Source organism: Argiope bruennichi, chromosome 1 (genome assembly GCF_947563725.1).
Source record: "Argiope bruennichi chromosome 1, qqArgBrue1.1, whole genome shotgun sequence".
NCBI classification, from domain to species: domain Eukaryota; kingdom Metazoa; phylum Arthropoda; class Arachnida; order Araneae; family Araneidae; genus Argiope; species Argiope bruennichi.
Window position 1 is genome coordinate 84,517,784 of NC_079151.1, and position 23,128 is coordinate 84,540,911.

At 28.4% G+C, this 23,128-nt stretch overlaps 1 protein-coding gene across 2 annotated transcripts; it reads left to right on the plus strand.

Annotated features, from left to right (window-relative positions):
* The first annotated feature begins 73 nt into the window (after window positions 1-73).
* Window positions 74-20,438, plus strand: LOC129958860 (coiled-coil domain-containing protein 6-like). 2 transcript variants are annotated; one of them, XM_056071614.1, is made up of 8 exons: window positions 74-494; window positions 6,263-6,412; window positions 6,763-6,995; window positions 9,242-9,399; window positions 10,091-10,247; window positions 13,358-13,461; window positions 13,645-13,797; window positions 17,304-20,438. In XM_056071614.1, the coding sequence occupies exons 1-8, from the start codon at window positions 282-284 to the stop codon at window positions 17,468-17,470; spliced, it is 1,335 nt and encodes a 444-aa protein (XP_055927589.1). In that variant the 5' UTR covers window positions 74-281; the 3' UTR covers window positions 17,471-20,438. The 2 variants fall into 2 exon arrangements, with proteins under 2 accessions (XP_055927589.1, XP_055927669.1); XM_056071694.1 differs by having other exon boundaries at window positions 13,645-13,793.
* The last annotated feature ends 2,690 nt before the right edge of the window (window positions 20,439-23,128 follow it).

Sequence of the window (23,128 nt, forward strand, 5' to 3'; positions counted from 1 at the left end):
TAGAATATTTAATTAAAATTTTCCTTTTAATAATGAAACTAAACTTTTATTTCTTGCATTATAACCTGGCAACAAAGCGTAATAAAATGTGTGGTGGATGAAATTTTGTTTATTGAGTGATGTGTGATTTGCTGTTAATTAATTTTTGTGAATGAAATTTGTTATTTTTCTAAAAAACTTCTGACTCATCGAAATGTTTGAACAAAACTGTATCACTATTCCATAACATTGTCTTTCTTTTTTGTTATGAAGACCCTGTTCACTTAACTTGAATAGCTAAAATGGCGGATAGTGCTAGTGAAAGCGATAGCAGCTCTGTAGATGGGGGAATGTTAATTCCCTCATCTCCAGCTTCGCGAGAACAGTTCCAAAAACGTATTGAATCATTGCAGCAGGAAAATAGGGTTCTAAAAATGGAACTAGATACATATAGATTGAGAGTAAAGAGTCTTCAAGAAGAAAATAAGGCATTGAGACAAGCGAGTGTCAATATCGTAAGTCACCTTATGGTTCATATGATATTAACAAATTTGTTTTGCTTATTATTGAATGTATATATGATTCCCGATTTTTTTTTTCTCCTTTAATTGAATTTTTAAATGTGCTGCGTAGGCAGTATTATGTGAAAGTAAAGTATTAGTGCTTACTACCTAACTAAATTGATTTGTAAATGTGAATTTTAGTATAGGATGGTAATTGCATTTCAGTGTATGAGGAACATATTTGTATTGATATATCTGTTACTTAGTGATATTTTACTCTTCATAATTATCTTCCGACACGGATTAAATGTTCTCATGAATGGTTAATTTACATGCGTAGAATCTTTTTTAAAATCATTTTACTCATCAAGAAATTGCTATTTGTATATCTTCTATATAATCTGAGTTCCTCTAGATAGAGCAGCGATTGTAGAAATATTATCAGTTTATTTATTTTAAATATTTGCGAATAATGAAACTAAAAGTAAGTATGTGTGCAGTTGTAAATAATACTAATTTCTGTGTCAAGATATTTGTCAGTGTCAATGATCACTCATGAATTATTTCTCTGATGGTATTTGGAAGACATTATAATTATCAGTATCTGATATTAGCTTATTACTTTATTTGTGGCATAATACATTTTTTCTTGTAGCAGCATTTTTTTAAAGATAGAACTGAAATATTTTTTAATGAAGAAAATTGAGTTCTTAGGATCATTTATTACATATTATTGAAAGTTTATAGAATACTTTTGTTATAAAATGTTATTCTGCTTGAGGTTGTACTTATATTGATGCTAGGAAATTCATTGACCAGATTTCTAGCCAAACTAACTAAAAAAAAAAAAAGATGAAAACATGTAGTTTATTTAAAAAGTTATAACTTGATGGCATACATCAAATTCTCTATTACATCTAAAATATAAATAAAAAATTTTAAATTATGTTAAAAGCTCTTTTTTTTTTTTAATTGAAACAATATTTTTTAATCAGACAGAATTTTAGGTGTTATCCTTAATTTTTCTTCTTTAAATCTGAGAAATCGATCATATTTAAATAATAATTTGTGCAAATATATATAAGTGTGTATAAAAGGCACTATTAGTTTAGAAATAAGATTTGGATTATCAGTCCAGTTGAAATCTGCTTCATATTTGATTTGTACTAATTATTGATAAGCCTGTTTTTGATTAAAAATTGCATATTCAGAATTTTTAGCAAATGTCAGATAAATCGTCATTTAGCAGAAATATATTTAATAGTTTATTCGTCTATAGCATTTTAACAAATATCCGTTTAAATTTGAAGAAAAAAAATAATTTTCAAAGTCAACTCTTTGATCATGTGTTAATAAATCAACCATCAAGAACAAGGAGAGAGAAAAATAGAAGCATAATCTTTGTTTATAATAAATATGAATATTTATTTGTATTGATGTTCGGCAGGCTAGAGATTTGACTTGCAGCTACTGAATTTGGCATATGTATAATTTGGAGAATAAGAATGGGCACACCTCAAAGCATTTTTTTTTCTTTTTTTTTTTAATTTTAATTAAAAGTTACACTGAATTTTGTCAGTTTACTGTGTAATTTATATTTTCAATGATATTAATGTTTTTATTATATAATTGTTTTAAACTTATTTTCCTATAAAAAATCTGAATAAATATTAAAGATATAATGAATGATAATACAAAAAAAGCACAAAGGAATTGCAACCAACATTCTGTCTATAGAAGCATTGTGGTAAATGAGTGACTGAACAAAGGTTTAGTTGCTCGTGTGTGACTTTATTGAATGGTTTGTTATTTGAGAAATTGTGAACTTATTCTTTATAGATTACAGAATTTTTTTAAAAAAAACTGATTTGCTCAAAATGCATATTTAACACATATTGGACAGATAAAAATATCAATCCAGACTTTGTGGAATGGATTAGAGAAACTTCACAAGCTCCATTTGCCATATAATGCTCATTTTTTAAGAAATTAATTCCTTATATTAATTAAAAATTAATATAGGGAAATAGGTATATATTAGTAATTTCATATGAGGAATACATGCAAAATTGTATGTCCGTTTTTAAAAGTGATAACTGCTTCTGTCCTTGCATATGGTGCTTGTTTGCACCATAACATAAAAATGTAAAGATGCACAGTTGACAACTCTACAGAGGTCAATCTCATTTGTAATCGAAATAAATTGGCTCCAGTCAAAAAGGTCACTCTTCTGTGGCTTGAATTATTAGCCGCACTACTAGGAGCTCGCTTACTTCAATACATTTGCAGAGAAACGAACAAGAATTCTTACACAGTAATACTATGCAGTGATTCTACTGTAGCTATAATCTGGATAAAGGGAGATCCCAACCATTGGGAAAACATTCGTTTGCAACAGAAATTCTTCAATACACTACTCCAGCACAATGGCGCCACTACCCCAGTACAGACAATCCTGCATATCATTTAACCCGTGGTACTTTCCCATCACAACTATTAGCTTTGGAGTCTTGGTGGCACAACCCGAAATGGCTGACACAGAATCCGGAAATTTGGCCTACCAACGATTTGTCATCACACACACAGCCGTTAGTGGAAGTGGAATTACGAAAAACAGAATTTCAATTTTTCTACGTTGCAACTTTAGAACCCATTGTAGATTTATCTCGTTATAGTTCTTGCACAAAACTTTTCTGTGTAGTTGCCTGTATTTTACGTTTTGTACGAAACTGCAAGTCTCGGCCACATATTATTCATGAATTGAATAGTAACGAAACAGAAAAGGCCAAGGAATATTGCATCCACACTGCATAGTATCAGTGCTCCTCGGCTGAAATAGATGCCTTTAAAGATGGACGCCCCTTGCCAACGAAATCAAAAATTTCCTGTTTCAATCCCTTTCTCAAAGATGGCTACTTGCACCTTGGAAGAAAACTTCAATTTTCTGACATTCCTTCTGATACTCAACACCCTTTATTATTTGATGGTAACCATATCTTTTGATCCAGGTCACCTCAGACGTCTTCATCATTTAGGTGAGCGAATAGTCCTCTCCGAGTTACGCTCTACCTTTTGGATACTAAAAGGACGTCAAGCTATAAAGCGGATTCTTCACAAATGCCTACCTTGCAAGCTGTCCAAGGCGAAATGTGGAAAGCAAATGGAAGCTCCTCTACCTTCTGAAAGAATTGTGCCGTCTGCTCCATTTACTACAACAGGAATTAATTTTGCTGGTCCTGTGAATATCCACTGTTTGAAATCAAGAGACTCAGCCTACATTGCACATTGAACTCGTGTCAGATCTTACCACTGACAACTTTCTCCTAGCTCTTCAACGATTTGTTGGCCGCAGAGGACTGCCACACACAATCTATACTGACAATGCTACTACTTTTCATGCAACACATAAGGAATTGGCCCTGTTATGGTAAGCTTTGTCATCAACTAAGACTCAATAATATTATGCCCAAAATGGTATAACTTGGAAATTGGGCTTGGTGGGAATGCCTGATAGGAATTATCGAACGATGTCTGCGAAAGGTACTCGGACGAGCACTTTTAGACGAAGAAAGTCTGACAACTGTCCCAGTTGGAATAGAAGTCGCTCTCAACAACCAACCATTAGTAGTACAACTCTGCAGCCTTAACACCAGCTCATTTCTTGACAGGACGAAGGCTATTCCATCCAGCACGAAAAATGACACAAGGCTTAAAAGAATCTACAAGCTGCAGCAGGATTTACTTGACTGTTTTTGGAAAAAATGGTCAAATGAATATTTGCTTGAAATGATATCTTTTCATCAAGTTCGTAACCAGGACAATCTCATTAACGTACGAGTTGGCGATATGGTGCTTCTGCAAGAAGACGTCCGACCGTAGCACATGTGAAAGAAGGCCAGAGAGATGGACCTACACCAGGGATGAGATAGGAAGATAAGATCCTATGAGTTGAGGGTTGATAGTAGAAAGGTAACCAGCCCTGTATTTCTGGTCATCCCCCTCGAGGTTGACCAGGTTGGGGAGGATGTAGGAAACGAGATTATATCATATATTTCTGTTGTGCAGTTGGCAACAGCTGTAAATAGTTGTGTTTGAGAAAGAATAAAGTAATGTGTTTTTATACTTTCAGTCTAATTGGATACCGTCAAAATCACACACATTGTTTATTTTATAAGATTGGTTATTTTAGAAATATCTTGTTATAATAAAAAAAAATGCTGTTTTTTAAAAGAATTTGTTTGAGAAACCCTCCATGGCATTAAAAAACATTTATTTTTTCAAAAAAAAAAAAGTAAAGATGGAAGAAGTTGTTTACATTTAACAGTAGGTTGAACTCATTATTTATTTTATTAGGAGGTGTAATAATTGCTCATTTTTCTACCTATACCCCTTTATATGCTATAGGCAAAAATAATAATAATAATGTTACTCTAGAAATCCTGTAACAAGCAGTACTGATTGAGACTGTATTTCACTTTATAACAATTTTTCTAATTGCTTTCTCTTTACAAATTCATTGATATTCTGATATATATTAACAGTATGAACTTCCTTAAATGTTTTGAAAAGTTTTGGACTTCTCTCTGTATTTTGCTATTATGATGCAGAGATACTTCAAACAAGCATTTTAAGCTATCGGATCTCAACTGATTTTTAGAATAGTGGGGGGGGGACTTGATTTGAGATGCTGTAGGTATAAATATAGTAATTAAATATTTTTGGTTAAAATTTTATAGTTGTTTATAATTAATTGATTTTTCATACATCTTTTTTATCTTCCTGTTTATGAATATAAATGGGGATGGTATAAAAAATTTTTCCCCAAATGAAAGCATTTATATGTATGTAATGTTAAAAAAGGTTACAAGTAGGTTTTTTAGTTTTAGGACTTGAATTAGAATAGCTGAAATTTCCCATAGATTTACATTGAAAATTGAACTTAATTAATCAGTTGGAAGGAGTAATTTACTTTAAAAGTTAGTATTGTCTTTTTTTTAAAAAAAAACTTATTAGACAGTTGGTTTTTCCTGTTGAATGAAAGTAAAAAAGCATAGGAAAGACGGTCAATATTTTGTTCATATTATTTGTAGGTAATGGGACTAATTTCATAATGTTAATTAGCTTTTCTTAATGTAATCATTTTGGGTTTGATTCTATCTTTGTTGTATATATTATAGAATTTTACATTTCCATTAACATTGTCCCAATCATCATGATGCCTGAATTTTATTAGTGTTCTCTTTGTAATTATCCAATGTAATCCTTTATCGTTAAGAGAATTGTTTTTAACTGTCTAATTGTCTGGTACTTTAGATTCTACTTTTTTCAGTTGTTATGTATATATTAAAATCAAATTTATCGAAGAATTAGCTGTAAACTTATTAAAAGAATTTTTAAATGCTAACTCTAGATTATGTTTAAAAAAAATAAAATTATTTCATTTGTATATGAATGATTGCTTGAATATTTATTGTTAGGTATTAGAAATCAAAATATTCCTTTACTGAAATTTTAAAAGTGGCAATAAAATTAATTGGCAATAAAATATGGAAAGGGTTACAAAATCTTAATAATTGAAAATGGATGTAATTATGTTTATCAGTCAGAAATTAAAGTAGATTAAGTTTACTAAAGTTTCTTTCATTTTATCTTAAAATAATTAAGAGCCTGTATTTAAAACAAATGGTGGTGTATGTATGTATATATATATATAATAAACATCTTTGAATCTGCTTTATATGTTGTATTCTGGCATCTTATTTATTTATTAATTTTCCCAGCAAGCTAAAGCAGAGCAAGAAGAAGAATTTATTAGCAACACTTTACTGAAGCAGATCAAAACTTTAAAAAAGGAGAAGGAAACTCTTGCTCTGAATTATGAACAGGAAGAAGAATGTTTAACTAATGACTTATCCAGAAAATTAAATCAGGTATAAATCTCAAAATTTTCCCTATTGTTAATAAATTTAAAAAAAGAAATTTTTAATATCAACTGAATTTCCTGAAAAGATAAATATCTTAATAAAGTAATACGGATTGTGAAACATTTTTTATTAGAAAGTATATTAAATTTAGTATTAATTTTCATAAATTTCAATTAAAAAAGATTATTTAAGATATAAGTGAATTTTGTTTAAAAATATACTCTGTATTAACTGTTCATATTAGCTTCAGTACTATGTTGATTTCTTGAGTACTGTATTTTAGTCTATGGCAACTTTTCATTGCAGCAATTTATAATGTTAAATATTTTATAAAGTAAAACTTCCTTTCTGCATAGCTAAGACAAGAAAAAGTCCAATTGGAACAGACTTTAGAACAAGAGCAAGAAGCTCTGGTAAACAAGTTAATGAGAAAAATTGAGAAACTTGAGGCAGAAACTCTAGGCAAGCAAAATAATTTGGAACAATTACGACGAGAGAAAGTTGAGTTGGAAAATACATTGGAACAAGAACAGGAAGCATTGGTGAATAGGTTGTGGAAAAGAATGGATAAATTAGAAGCAGAAAAAAGGTATTTGAACTAGGGTACACATTTGCTAACCATGGTATGTTTATGTCACTTTTATGTAGTATTTGGTTGTATTTAAGGAGAAATATTTTTCTTTGTTTATTTACATTAGTATGTTGTTTCACCTACAGTGCTCTGTAATAAATGAAAAGTAAAATCAGTTCAGGAAAATTTTTCTTGCTCTTTCTATTTTTGAGTAATCTGTAATTGAAAAATCTGAATTGTCTTATAAAATTCTTGATAGTGGTAGAAAGTTATTTTAATTTGACTCAAATATTCATGAATTTATCAGGAAAGCATATAGACTACATAGGAATTTTAAAGAGTTGTTTCATATTCTGAATATTGAATTAACACTTTTATCAAATGTTTAAAACATTTCAATCTTACACTTTCTATATAAACAGAATGACATACAGAGAAAATTTCTTGTCATTTATACAAAAAGATATCGGTAACAATTTAGAATTGAAGTATTTGACAGAAAAATCTAGGAATGTTGTTTTAAAAATGTAAGCAGGAAATTTTTATTAATTTATTTTTGTTTGTCTTTCAGCATTTGCATTCTTTTTCTTAAGTATATTCGTAAAGTGTAATATAAATCTTAAAATATATATTCTAGGTAAAATTATATATTTTTGGTTTGTTAATTTTTTATGAATATATCAGGGCGAGGGGAAAGTAACAGTGTTACTGTGTGCGTCAATATTTGTTTTCTATTTATAAACTCGTTACATACTTCATAATTATGCCAAAGACATTTTAAGGTTTTAGTGACTTGTAAATAATTAAATCTTTGGGGGAAGTTGAAATGACTGGCCAAACAGAAGAAGTGGTACATATTTGGCATTTTATGCTGGTTGAGCTTTACAAGGATGGTAATGCTATCAAAAAGATTTGCAATGTTTATCCAAATTCATTAAAAAATTGTAAATATTGGTGGTAGTTTTTTTGTAAGTTCAAGTCCATTAATTTGGTCTTTCTGACATATTGGTCAGGAAAACAAATTACTTTAAAATGATGTGTTAAGAGTGGAAATGGAAGCAAGTGCTACTGAAAAAATTGATGAATTGTCAGATGCTCTTAACCAAACTTGGCTGATCATCCAAGAACATTTGCAGCAGAATGATAATAGCAGCAGAGCCAATAATTGGGTCCTTAACCTGTCCAAAGAAAATAAAGTTCCATCACATGTGCTTAGTCACACAATACAAAAGTGGTTTTTGATCATTGAAAAAAAAATGGCTCCTCTATGATAATGCAAAAGGGTGTGGCTCTCTCTGAATGCATTGCTATGTTAGGATTACATCTTAAAAAAAGATATTTTATGTTTAGAGAGGGGGAGCATCTATAGAATTGTTTATTTGAACTTCGAAATCTAAGGATAAATACAGGCCTTTACTTTCAATGATTGGATCCTGTAAATTTAAAAGTGTTCAGTGATTGTTGACAGAAAAAGACACTATTCAGTAACACAATAATACGAAACTGTTCTGCATAGAATGAAACCTAGAAAAAAATTGATATTTCTTGAGAGATGCTACCACACTCTCCATCACTGCCCTATTGGATTTCCATTTGTTCTGATGGCTACAACACTTTCTATATGATTAAAAAAAAAAATGGATAATATCTAAAATTCCAGATATTTTACTCAAAAACCAATTTTATTGGTTTTTGAGCAAATTGGTTTTAATTATTCTGACATTGAAAAATTTGAACACTAGATGGCAAAAAGTTGATAATAAAAATAATTGCATCGTTGATTAAAAATAAAAACTTGAATATTTGTTTGAATTTAATGTAAAAAAATGACTTTATTTTCTGGTACCCTTAATATTTTAGTTCTTGGCAAGTATTGAAAAATTCTTCCTTTTAATGACTTATGATTTGAAGCTGTTTCAGAATAAGAAGCTAAAATTTTAAGGAGAAGAGGGGGGGGGACAAAATGGCTAATTTAATTTAAACATTTTTATTTATGGAAATGTTATTTTTTTAAAAATGATTGTTTAAATAATGGAAATCATTAATACTCTGCTAAATTTTAGTTTGTTAGCAAAAATTTTAAAGAAAGGTCGAGTTCTATTTAAAATTTTAATGTTTATTAATAAGTATACTTTTAAGAAGTGGATTGTGGATAATTTCATACAGTATGTCATAACTTTCAATTTTTTTACAATGACTTTGTTGGATGCTTTTATATATATAATATTTCATTTTTGTTGAATTTTTTAAAATATGTTGTTTAGAATGCTCCAAGAAAAACTTGATCAGCCTGTGTCAGCTCCACCATCTCCGAGAGATATTAACAATGGCGATCTAGCTGCAAATTTGACGATGCATGTGCAGCATTTGCGTAATGAAGTAGCCAAGCTTAAAACTCAACTTCTGAATGCACAACAAGAGCGTAAGTGTTATGATTATTGGTTTAGGTATAATTTATCAATTAGGGGGCATGAAAATGCATTACTATAATAAATTTTAATATTTTATTCATTATGTATTGTGTGTTTTAACGGTGTCAATCTCAGCCTTTCACCTTTGAATATTTAGCTTCACCTGCAAGATTAAAATAGTGATTTTTGTTGCATTAATTACATAGAAATAATAGATTTCTTCCAAACATAATCACTTTATATTCACCAGTAAAGTTTAGTGAGTTATAATATTAAATTAAGAGCTAATATTTGCATTAATTCAATCGCTTTTAAGATAAGTTTTTCCCTTATAACTCTGACTCATGTGAAATCAAGGTTTTTCCTCTGCTTCTCAAAATCATTTTGCACTAACTTATTATACTGCCTTAAACTACTAAGCTGATATTCTAACCATTCTCAAGATATTCAGTGCAAAATTGTGTGTCAGGAGAGTGGTGATAAAGGTGGTTGTCATTTTGCTATATTGCTTATCTGTTAAAAATATTTATTTACTTAAAAATATTTTTATTTCACCTTTAAAGATTACGTATTTTTATAAAAAATATGAACTTGTAAATATATATATATAAGAATATAAAATACGTTTGATTCCTTTACAGCATGTTCAGTTATTATTTATTATGCATGTTCTCTTAATATACCTTTTTTCCCCCTGTGTAGATTCTGAAAAGATGGCTCAATTTGCCATGGAAGAACGTCATGGCAGAGAAGAAAATTTGCGCCTTCAGAGAAAACTTCAAATGGAGGTAGAACGACGTGAAGCTCTGTGCCGTCATCTTTCTGAAAGTGAATCTAGTCTTGAAATGGATGAAGAAAGGTAAAACTTTTAAACAACAACTGGGTTTATATAACCTAAGACTCCTAACAAATATAACTCATAGCAATTATTTTTTTAAGTATCTCAAAGGCAAAAAATTTTAAGTCGTGATAAACTGTATATATCTGTGAGATACAGATATATACTGAAGATATATAGATAAACTGTATATATCTTCTTCATATATCTGTGAGAATTTTCTTATCCAAAGCTTTTGGAAACTATGTTTCATTAATTTTATGTATTTTATAGCAACACACTAGAATCACGTTTGATTTCCATTCTGAATTAAAATTTTAATTCTTGTCCTAATTTGTTTGCCACTGTATGCTAATAATTATGTGGAGTGTCTTTTTAAGCAAGCCAAACTTCATTAAAAGCTATATATATATATGAGAAATAAAATTACTGTTATTCTTTATTAAGTATATTATTCTTTATTAAGTTTTAATATCATTTTGCTGTGTTTTGCAGTTGTCATGAGGAAGCTTTCTAATATAGATTAGTCATTTCTTTCCACAATTTTGAGGGGCAAAGATTAATACCATATTTTTCTGAATAGTTTTCTTGTCTCTAATTAATAAATATTAGAAATTTAAAATATATCTGAAATAATTGATATTTAAGTGTGTTCCCAACAAATTCATTGATACGAACCCTTTTTTTCTCTTGTATATTTCTTCCATTACAGACACAAATTTGATTTTCTTGGTACCTTAAAATTTTCTCATAGAATCTTATCTAATTGTTTATCTAATTATTCTTGTCATACTGTTTTTTTAGTTCAATTATTTCCAGTTGCTCAATCTATACTTATAATAAAGCTCAGTGTGTGTGTGTTAATGCTCTACATTCCAGACCGTTTGACCTGTGGCTACCAAATTTGGTACATGTATACCTTGGAGGTCGGGAATGCGCACCTGGGGTTCTGATTTTTTTTTTAATTTGAATTAGAATTTTAATTAAAAACTAACTTTCCCGCCAAAAAAAAAATTCCCCCACCATCAAATGAGTAGGGCTTCAGGGTTCCCCCCCCCCCCACGCTAATGGGGCTAGACTTAACATTTTTCAGCCGATCATTTCAAACGATTCTGTTTATTTTCTTAATGTTTGGTGCATTTAAAATTAACCATTGTTAATTAATCAATCTGCGCATGATGAATCTGAAAAAATTTTGTTGACACATTCTTGAGATATTACATAAATTAAAGATATTCTTTAGTGCCCATAAAATTTAGATGCTCAGTGACTCTGCTTTCAGTAATCATATTATAAAAAAAAGGCTTTGTTTCAATAAAAAATAATATTTTATTAATTGCAGATTAATCCTATTCACTTTAATTTAAAGCATAAATTCTATGGGAGCTAACAGAAAATAAGAGATACATATTACTTTATGACTGAAGGCCTTTATAATATTATGAGTGAATTATATGACTATCAAAATTTGAAGTTTTAATATATTTTGATGAAGAAGTTATTAAAGTAAGAATTGAATAAAATAATTAATTATTGAAATTTTATGGTGTTTCGTTCCTAACTCTGAAATTCCCCTTATTGACATTATACTATTCTGTATTATCATGTTGCTAATCTATCCCATAGCTTATTTTATCATATTTATTTTCCTGCTATCATTTTATTGCCTATGATGAATCATGCACCATTCTGAGTATCCTTGAGGATAATGTACCCCAAAGTAATCTGAGGCAATATATTTGGCAATTTGTCTGTAATGTTTTGCATCATCATTATTCTAAAAGACATTGAAAATGGTCCATCTCATTTTTCATTGTCCTTTCATAAAGTTGTGTCCATCATTTTTGTTGATTTTATTCTACATGTGGGTCAAATATTTTTCTGGGTTTCTTTTTTCAGATTTTTTTCCCCCATTTATTCTTTATTAATACTTTTGGGTTTTCATTTTGAATCTTGCTTTTTTTTTATTTGATATTTATTTCCTTAAATAAACTTTAGATAAAATATTTTCTTCCCTGTCTTTCATGTCACCTTTATTTTAATGAAATCAAAGCCAGTTGTTGCAACCATATCTTAAAACAAACAAGAAATGTGTATATTAAATACACACTTGTATTTAATATACACACTTATACTGACTGTGTATAAAAATTTATACATTTTCCATTCTTATTCTTGTTATCCTTTATTCTGATATTTTTTTTTTATGTGTACCATTGTAAGTAACTATATGATTATTATGTCCCACAGTTTTCTAAAACTATTTGATATTTCATTGAATTTCAGATTTATTATTATGTATTAGGAGTTATGCATTTTCTGAATAATTATGTAAATAATCTGTCCCATAGTATTTTGATACTTTTTTTTTTTTTTTTTTTGACTATTTGGAAAGCCTCAAATTTTGTTTCAGTTTCTTATCTAGGGTGAATTATGCACCATTCTGAATAGTCTTGTGGATAATCTATCCCACCATATTCTGAGATAATTTGATTACAACAAAACATTCATATTGTCATTTATTTGTTTGCTTTCTTTCTTTGACTGTGATGAGTTACGTACCATTCTTTATAATTACGTGGATATTTTTTACCATAGTATTCTGAAAAAATTAATTGTTTGCAAAACATAGTTTATTGTTAATTTGTTGCACTTTCCTTATTTAGAATGGTCGTTCTTGGAAACAATATGTGAATTATCTGCTGCATTATTGGGATGTACTTTCTAATTAGTTGTATATAATATACATTTGTTGCCTATGATGAATCATGCACCATTCTGAATGAAATGTAGATAACATACCCAACAGTAACCTGAGGCAATGTATTAAACTAACTCTAGTTATTCGTTAAAATATAAATTGTGTTATATATTCAAATATGCATGTGATTTAATTTTATAATTTTATGCTAATTTGTATAAAATTTAGAAAATATTATGGATAAAAGAGTGGTCATGAAAAACTAGAATTACTTTTCATAGCTATTCTGCATAACCCGATTGCATCAAAACATTGAAATAAAATTGCATTTATCTTTTTTTTTTAATAAACTTTGTTTAGGTCACAAATAACAATAAAACCCTAAAAATGTATCATGTTTATTTATTATTTTTTTAATACTTTTGTTTAGGTATTTTAATGAAATGGCATACTCTTTGCATGCTCGTCCAAGAGCTGCATCTAGTCCCGTTTTCCACAATCCTTCACCCAGTTCATCTAGACCTCTAAGCCCAGGTAAAAAAAAAGAAAAGATGCCATAATAATTAAAATCAGTTGAAAAAATAATATATTTTCTCAGAGTTTTTATTTTGTATTACTAGTAATTATATATATATATATATTCAATAAAGGAATAGTTTTTCATCTTTGCTGAAAAATTTTTATGGAAGAAATATGCTTGAATGTTCTGTTTTATAGGTGGAAAAGATGCTTTTAGTCCTCCAAATCCTATAGTCGGTCGTTGTCCTCATTGTAACCAGCCTTGGAATTCGTCACTGTCTGTTCCAGTGAGTCAACAAACAAATCTTCCTCAGGCTGTAGGTTCTGGTAGCATGGCTCACACCTCCGTAGGTGATGTTTATATTATTGACTTATTTTATCCAGTATTCTTTTAAGTACTTTCATTATTAGTGTTAAAATTGTTACTAACTCGTATTTGAATAAATTTTATTTTTCCGATAATAGCAATCAAGTAGTTTGAAAGGGTGATCTAGGATTGACAAAAATACTGATCGCTAAAACTAGTTAAAAATCAAATCTGTCATTGGAGGCAAGGGCAGAAAATCAAACTCCCTTTTATTTTTAATGCTAAATTTGTTGCATTTTGATAAATTTTAATTATTATCTAAAGTTATTTTCACATCCCATACTTCATATATATGTGTGTATTTTGAATACTTATTGTCTGATCTTCAAAGGATTTTTTTAATATTTGCATTTGCACTCATATTTGTCGACTTTCTAACAATAAAGAAATTCTGCGCTGTAGAATATTTTGATATAGGGGTACTAATTAATTTTGTATTTGTACATTTTTAGGAGTAAAGTGAATTCTGATGTGGATTGAAGTCTGATATGTTTGTTACTTCTGGATTATCTTGGTGGCTAATTTTCAAAACTTAGTAATCATTTTTTGCAAATGCATAATAATTGATGACATTAGTATTTGATAGAGGGGTTATCTAATTTTATAATATCTTTTGTTAGAATCATGTGTATATAATACTTTGCATAGAGATATAAATGTATTGATGTTTCTAAATTATAATTCAAAGGTTTGATTGGTGGAAATTTTTTTTAATTGGATGAAAATCATTTCATGTTCTTTACCATCTGAAAGTTTATTAAAATGGAAAATATAATACAGAATAGATTTATATAGTTTTACTGATATAGAAATTTGTACTTACAAATATATATTGTTAATTTCTTAAAAGAGCAAATTTTGTATATTTATACAATTAGTGGCCTAGGTAAATAATAATAATAGTAGAAATTTAAATTTACTATAGTATGAAGTATTGAAAATTGATAAGGAAAGGGAATTTTAAAAATGTGTTGGCCTTTTAATCCCATTAAATGCTTATGAAGTTATGAAAATCTGTACTTTTCATCTTTCTTGTGGGGGGAGGGGGATTTTTAATTTGCTGCTTGATCACTATAGCTCCAGTTATTAAGTACTTGACTCTTTTAGAATTATATGACCAATTTTTGATTTTTTATATATCAGCTGCAAAATTATAGTAAAGAATTAAAATGAATCCCAAAGGAAAGGAGGAAATGAACCCATAATGCATTTGTATTTAAATGGTTGTAGTTTTTCTCTTGAAAAGGTATATTTCCAATGGGGTGTGATGAAGCAGCAATAATAAGAGAATTTAATTAGAGAATTGAACGAACATATCATTAATCTGAGAAGAATATCTGTTTCATATCAGTGAGTTGCAGTTCTATATGGTATTTCAACATGTCTTGTCAATATCATAGGTCCTAAATCCTTAAATGGGGCTGTTAGCAAATAGCTAAATAGTTTGTGTTGGCTTCAGGATTATTTATTATGAAATCCCTGGTGTTCACCAGAAAGCATTCAGTGAAAATCATCAATATCTACTTGATGAATTGAAATAATATTAGGAAAATGCCTTGAAGATTTAATTAATAGTAAGCAGTATTTGAATAGAGGGTTTAAAATCGGAATTTGACATTAAAATCATGCTACAAAATAAATATTAGCAGAATTAAGTAAAAATACCCCCCCCCCCTTCCTTTTTTTAAATATATTTGCTCATTTTCAAGTATGAAACATAAAGATAAAAATAAAATTTATATTTTAAGTGTATTAATACTGTTAAATTTTCCTCATGTTTTTAAAAAAAACATCCTGTATGATATATAAAATTCATCCAAATCTGATAACATGAAATTTTACCCTGATGGTGGCAAATGATGAAAAGTTGAAGTAAAAGATTTTTGGGGTGCATATATTAAGTGGGATATATAATAAATTACTTATCCTTTGAAATTATTTTAATTCTTAGAAATCTAAACATCTAATACATCTTTCACATCTAAAATAAAAGACAAACTTCTAAATTTTAAAATTACCAATAAAATTTATATATATATAATATAAAGTATGTATTATCATATTTACACAGAAATAAAATTGCTTTGTAAATAAGTCATGTTTACAAGAAATACTTATATCTACATTTCATTTAAAATATTTTTATTTGAAGAGGCTGTATTATAATATCAAAAAAATCTAGATTGTATAAATATGTTTTATAAATTAAAATGGAATACATCAAATTTTATTTACCTTACCATGTTCTTCTAAAATGTTCAGATCTTGAAAAGTTGAGAAAAAGAAAGCGGTGATTGAAAAAAATTGTTTGTCTTATAATTTCTAATTTATTTTGTTTGGTAAAGCAATAGACAAAGCTAGCAAAGGCATTATTATTTAAATTGATTATCTAAAAAAAGTTTTAAAAAATTGGTTTCATTAAAAATAAACAAAAAAAGAAGGGGGGAAAAGCTGTTTTGATTTTTTTTAAAAAGGAATATTTTATATTTTGCACATAACCATAACACAACTTTTAAAAAAGTTTTTATCATAAAATGTAAAAGAAAATTGCAGTCTGATTGAATATCGAACTTTCCTTTACTGGTAAGTGAAGTGTAAATAAGATAATTATTCATTCTATGAATGCCAAGAAAAAACAAAACAGAAAACTGTAACTAAGGAGATATCAGTAATGTTTCATCCCTTAGTTACAGTTTTCTGTTTTGTTTGTTCTTGGTATTTATAGAACGAATAATTACTCATCTGTTTTCGTCCGAAACACCAGCACTGCTTAGATAAATAATGTATGGAATGACCATCGTGACCCTTCACCCCAAATTTCAACTGCATTTCCGAAAATACCGGAGCCAGGGCTTTTTCAAATTCATTTTTATAGAATTAATTTAAAATTTTACCAGGTCAGCTGCAGATTTGTTGTATATTAATGACTGTTGAAAAATATTAGAAGAACATTGAGAATTAAATTTCTTATGCTTTGAGAATTGGATTATTGGACATCAAGCAAAGCAAACTAATGCTTGTAACATACATTAGTTTACTTTTTAAGATTAACTGTTTGAGCTTCAGTAGAAAAACAATGGCATCTTTGGGTAAGAAAATGCATGAAATAATGAGTCCTGTCCTCTGAAGCAACAAACCAGATTAGTTTTCATTAGATATAATGAATTTTCTCATTAAATTTATATTAAACTGTATTCATTAAACTAATAGATATGTTTGATGGTAGTATTTATTTTAAGGGGGGAAAATTCAGATTTTTGAAAATTTGCACCTTAAAACTGTATTGTTATTTTACTTCCTTTCCTTCAAGTGTAAAATTTCCAAAATGAATGGTTCATAAATATTTCCCTTTTTAAAAAAAATGTTTATTTGAATTTTCTTTTTATTTTTAAATATTGGTTTATCTCTTTTTGTGGTGATAATATAGATGATTGTATTAAATATGCAACATGTAGTTATATTTTTTTTTCTTGTTTCTTATTTTTTACAGGGTGTCATACCCATTCCAATGAAGAGCCTGAATCCTCACGAGAAGTTTGTGAAACCATGTGCTCCTCCTCCAATCCCCCCAAACACCCCCTCAGCCCCTCCGAATTATGCGACGGGAGAAAGGAGCTAAAAAAGATGAAGCATACAGGTGGTGAGTCAGAAGACTAATGTGCCTCTTATCAAAAGCACTGAATAGGAGTGACTGAGGCTAGAGGTTCCTGTGCTTTCGATCATTTTTGCCATAAGAGAGCATCCCGAAGGGTTGTGTGCCTTTTTCCTGCTGTGTGCAGTGCTAACTGCCCTCATGTAATTAATTACACCTTGTGTCTGCTTGAACTTGATAATTTTTATTTTACTTTGATTTGAGTTTGTATCATATATTGGCTTATTTCTTCCCCAGACTCCTATATTTGAATAGGAGAATATATATATATATATATATATATATATATATATATATATATATATATATATATATATATCCTTTTCCAAAGAGCTAAATTTTTATAATTATGCTAGCGGGATAAAGTGCATTATTATTAATTTAAAACCTTGTGGGGTTTTTAGGTATCATTGAGTACTTAAAAATAACTTTTTATTTGTCATTAAATTTCACCTCTGAGCTTCCATGTAGGTAATGATGAGTATACTTTTTGTAATATTGGTACATACTTTGAATATTTTAACATTAAATAATTATTTGTTATACAAAGTGAGCACTTTTCCTTTCATAATTGTGTTCTGAAAACAGTTAATAAATTTTAAGTTTTTAAATTTTATGAATTTAATCAGAAATAAAACCTGAAATTTCTCTTTCTAATTGCTTGTATGTCAAAGTTATAAGTTTTTATTTTTAAAATTAGAACTCAAACATTATTTTGATAAGAGAGAGTTGTAATATTATTATTATTACTTTTCTTGTGAGCAAGGAAATTGTGAATATTTATTGCTCCCTCCCTTCAAGTCTCTTTCTTTAGCAGACACTTTATTATTTCAAAAGCCATCTTTAAAAGAAGAATTGTTGTTATTATATTGATTTGAAAAGTAAAACTGTGATATGAACATTTACAGATCTTAATAGGGATGTAAATGCATATCATAATCTTGTAATTTCGAATATAATGTTACTTTTGAAAAAGCTTAAATCAGTAGTCATTATTCTTATATAATTTATTTTCTGAAATATCTAGCCATTGTATATAGCTGTACAGAAATTATGTGCTATAATCAAAAAGAAAAATTATTTTCTAATTAAAATAATGTTTTCTTAATAGCAAAGTTCATTAAATTTTTTTAAAAGTATTTCTTTTATCACAAATTCCTATTGTTTTAATTGTTTTTAAGATAACAATTTCTGCTTAATCAATATTTTGTATTTTACTTGATTTTTTTTTCCCCTCCACTTTAATATTTTGTTCATGTAAAGTAATGCAAAGAATAATTCCAGCCTAATATTTTCATATATTTTGCAATCTGGAAAGTATTTGCTTATAAGCATTTAACATTACAATTGCAAAATATATTGGAATTTTTTTTTTAATGGAGATAATCTTTTGACAAAAATATGATTATTTGTATGAGTAATTGGAAAACCACTTTCTTAACTTCATTTAATAAATGTATTGATTTGAAGTGCCGGTGTTTTTTTTAAAGGTGAAAAAAAAAGTTTGTATTATTATGCAGAAAAAAATTATTGTCTTATAATATATGAAATTGGATTTCCCATTTTATTAAAGCCTTCGAATGTGTATTGCATCATCATTCATGGTGTTTATATCAAATTAATAAATTGCCGCTTTTCCCCATGTTCCTATTGTGTATTAGATTTGTATGGTATACATATATATATATTCAGCATATTTTCTATGGGTTAGATCATTAATTTAAAAAGAAATGATAAATTACATCGCAATTTTTTACATTCTAATATACTGGTAATATTCTAATTTCTGTAATTCCAGATCTATTATATTTTTTTTTAAAAAAACTTTTAATTTGGTTATTTGTGTACTTTCTACAGAAGAATTTCAAGACAAACAAATTTTCAGTATAAAGTAAGGGTATATTTCCGAGAAGAAATTTTTCATTTAAAAGTTAACTGGAATTCAAAAAATTGTTATTAAATATTCTTATCCTAAATTCATTTTACTGTCTTTCTATTCTTTTTAGAAGATATTAAATCATTTTCATGTGCCAAAATTTCCTGTAAGTTTTTGCAGAAAATAAGTCTATGCAAAATAAATTCATTATAATAAATATAATATTTCATGTTTTTGTCTTCTGAAAAAAAAAATTGCTACTTATAATTTATTAGAAACAGTGATTTACATTTCTAAATATATCTATTTTTGTTAAGGGGAGGGGAAGCAATAGACAGTTTTTTTCCTCCATTCTTATATAACTTCAAAATCTTTGACATTAAGGTTCACTGAAAAGTAATGCTTTTTGCAAATTAAAAGTTAATTAATTGGTTAAACATGTTTCTCTTCTAATTACAAGTTCTTTAGATTTATACAATTTTTTATATGAATCTCATACTTATATATATTTGAATATTTTAGATTTTCTTTGCTGTTTTAAAGTTTTGTGTGCATTTTTTTTTTTTTTCCATCTTTTGAAAATTTAGTGCCCTAGACCTTCAATATATTTTTTATTAATGGGATATTTATAGATGATTAACAGGAAAAATATGCATATTATTTTAACAGTTTTCATTTCTGTCTCAATTGTTGAATAAATTGTAAGTATTCATTGTAATTAGAATAATTAAGAGAATTATATTCATAAATTTAAATGCTAAATATTGTATAGCTATAATGTTTATCATATTTTGTAAATAATGTAAAACATTCCTTTTAAATTGTATTTTGTTTTCTTTCAATTTTTATTATTGCAAGTGGCAATTTTTATTACATTTTGGCATAAAACTGATCATCAGAGGTTGATGCAATTGTACTAATTTCAAATTGTGAACAAAAAATAGCGTTGAATAATAGAAATGTAAGCTTGTGTATATGTATATATTGTGAGCAATAAATATTGTTGCTTTTTTTTATAGTACTAAAATTTAGTACACACCTTTTGCGCTTTTTTGTTCTTGTGAAATAAATGGTTATTAAAGTCAAATATATACTTATATTGTGTTGCTTTTTTATTTCCACATTAAATATTTTTAATTAATAATTTATTTTTCACAAGTTGCCGTTGGTTCTTGAAGCTCCTTAATATCTTGAAAATTAACTGATTAAGAGATTTTATGGAAATATCAATTGTGCACAACATATTCTTCATTGCTACATATACTATTTCATAAATTTCGTGAGAACTTTGTTCTAATAATAAATTATTACTCTGCAAGACTGGAGCTCTTTCTAATTGAATAATAAATTATTTTGGGAAAAAAATATATATATTGATACATTGCAGTCATCTTTCCATTATTTTCTGTCTGTCTTAATTCACCATTTATTACATCAAGGTTGCCATGCTACCAGGAAAATACGGAGAAATTTAATTTTTTCCTAGGCTAAAAAATGTCGATCTCTAAAGACTGCAAGAAAAAAAAAAAGAGGGTATTTAACCTTCCAAAAACGAAACAATATCATTCTCGATTCTGTAATGCGGAAACTCGCTGTTTTTCTACTCTCCCCTTTTTTTCTGCATGGATCAATCCAGTGTGGATTTGCAATGCAATTGTTCTTTGCGATAATATTCCCGAATTGCAGCTAATGAGCATGCGCAAGACTTCTGTGCTTGAAAGAATAGAATAAATTTCTCTGGCGGTAATAACAACGCGGTGGTGTTAAGTCTATCATATTTGAATTTGTTGAATGGTTTGTTTATTATTTGAGAAACTATAAACTTATTTAAAAAAGATAAGAGAATATTTGAAACAATGAGCTGGTCAAAATTCGTATTTAATACGAATTGGATGGAGAAAAAAAATTCTTCAATTCTGATTTTACTGAATGGGTTTGAGAAGTTCCACAAAATCAATTTATTTCGTTATTCTCGCTTTGAAAGAAGATAACAAACCTAAGCAATATGGGAAAACGGGTAATTACAAGTCATGCTAAAAGAGGAAAACATACAAGCCACCGTGCCATTTCAAAAGAGTCATCATTGCTGTTGGATTTAGTATCTGAAGTTCCGTTCCGATGTCCCGTGCGCGCCCTCACTTGTGGTTTTAAGGAGTTATTTGATGTCTGTTCAGTTTGCGAGAAGTTCCCGATCGACGTCCACAGGCGAGAAAGATCTTACAATGTGTTAGGTAGCTGATTTGCGACCATCCGGATATGGTCGTATGCAACGGTGCTTAAGAGGAATACTGGAAGAGAGGACTCTTCAAACTTAAATGCCCGAAAATAAACCGATTTCGAACTTTAGTTCAAGAACAGTAATTTAAAGCTGAATTTTTATGGGCATTAAAGCTTGTTGCGTCCCATTCGTCCTTAATGTATTCAATGATATATCGGAAATATTTTTACGTATGTTCACTGAAGGTGAAATGGCTAAAAAAAAAATATGTATGATGGGTCATAGAAAAAAGTCATTTTATTTGTTACTGATTAGCTCCTTGAAACTGATGGCTGAAAAATTTGTAAAAATTGATGTCCAAATACATGAAATGTCAAAAATGAATAAATAAAATAAAGCGCTCTTGTTTTGTAACGTTTTTTGTTAAGTAATCATTAAATAATTTGTATTATGAAAAAAAAAATTCGTGTTATATTTTACCCAAGACCTTAAATTTGTGTGATTTACAATGAAAGAGCATGAGAGGTTATATATCCATCCCTTAATTTATAAATTTTATCTTGCTACTTTCTGGATAATAAATAAATTCTTTTACTCTGTATGTAAATATAAAAACTTTCTTTTAATATGCTATTATTTCGAATAATGTTAAATCGTTTCCTTTCCATGCTAATTCCATTCCATCAAACCATATTCCATTACAACTAGCATTTGAGTGCTATTCGCGCATTTCCTCGTATGAATATACATAAAGGGAAAACACAGGAAAAAAATTTTCCAGATTTGAGTAGCAACCCTGTTACATTCTCGTACATCATGGATCATTTTCAGTCAGCTATATTTATCTATCAAAATAATTATGAGAATTTTTAGGTTTTTTTTCCTAGCTCAGTGTAAAATAAACAAAAAGAAATTTAAAATGTTGTACAATTAGACAATATATCTAAGAATAGATCCTGTTTACAGCATTAGAAGAGATGTCTTTGCTATACGTTTTTCATCTGCAAGGCAGTTTAATAAAGTAGCTGTTAAAAATATATTAAACGAAATTCTTAGCCTTTTAAGCAATGATTAATATATATATATATATATATTTTAAAAAAATGGTGTGAGAGATGAAAGTGCCAAAACAGTATTGTATTGTATATAATTCATGCATTCTGTCAAGGTTTTTTTCTCGTCGATTTTAATTATTTTAGGAATTTATCAGATGCGACAATAAAGAATGCAATAACCATTTTATCTAATAATAAAAAATAATTTAGTACCATTTTCTTTGATTTAGTTACTGCAGGGTGTCCTACAATGTAGGCAGCATCTAATATTTACAAATTCGGATAGATCAAGACAAGTATTTTGGTATATAACATATAGGATCCCCAAATATAGCGTCATAGTTTAATTACACGAAGAACGTTAATTAAGAATTCAACAGTTTGTATTCCAAATTACGATGCATACGACGTAATTTGCACAGCATGGAAACTTCCCTAGGTGACTATGCAAATTTGTGGCAACCAATCAGATGAAAGGCTCGCCTGCAAGTGAATATGCAAATTCCCATCACGG

Excerpts from the sequence above, each read along its gene's own strand:
- LOC129958860 (XM_056071614.1), top strand. The coding sequence starts at position 282 with ATGGCGGATAGTGCTAGTGAAAGCGATAGCAGCTCTGTAGATGGGGGA. Across the intron at positions 495-6,262 it reads GACAAGCGAGTGTCAATATC|CAAGCTAAAGCAGAGCAAGA; the intron begins GTAAGTCACCTT and ends TAATTTTCCCAG. Across the intron at positions 13,798-17,303 it reads CATGGCTCACACCTCCGTAG|GGTGTCATACCCATTCCAAT; the intron begins GTGATGTTTATA and ends TATTTTTTACAG.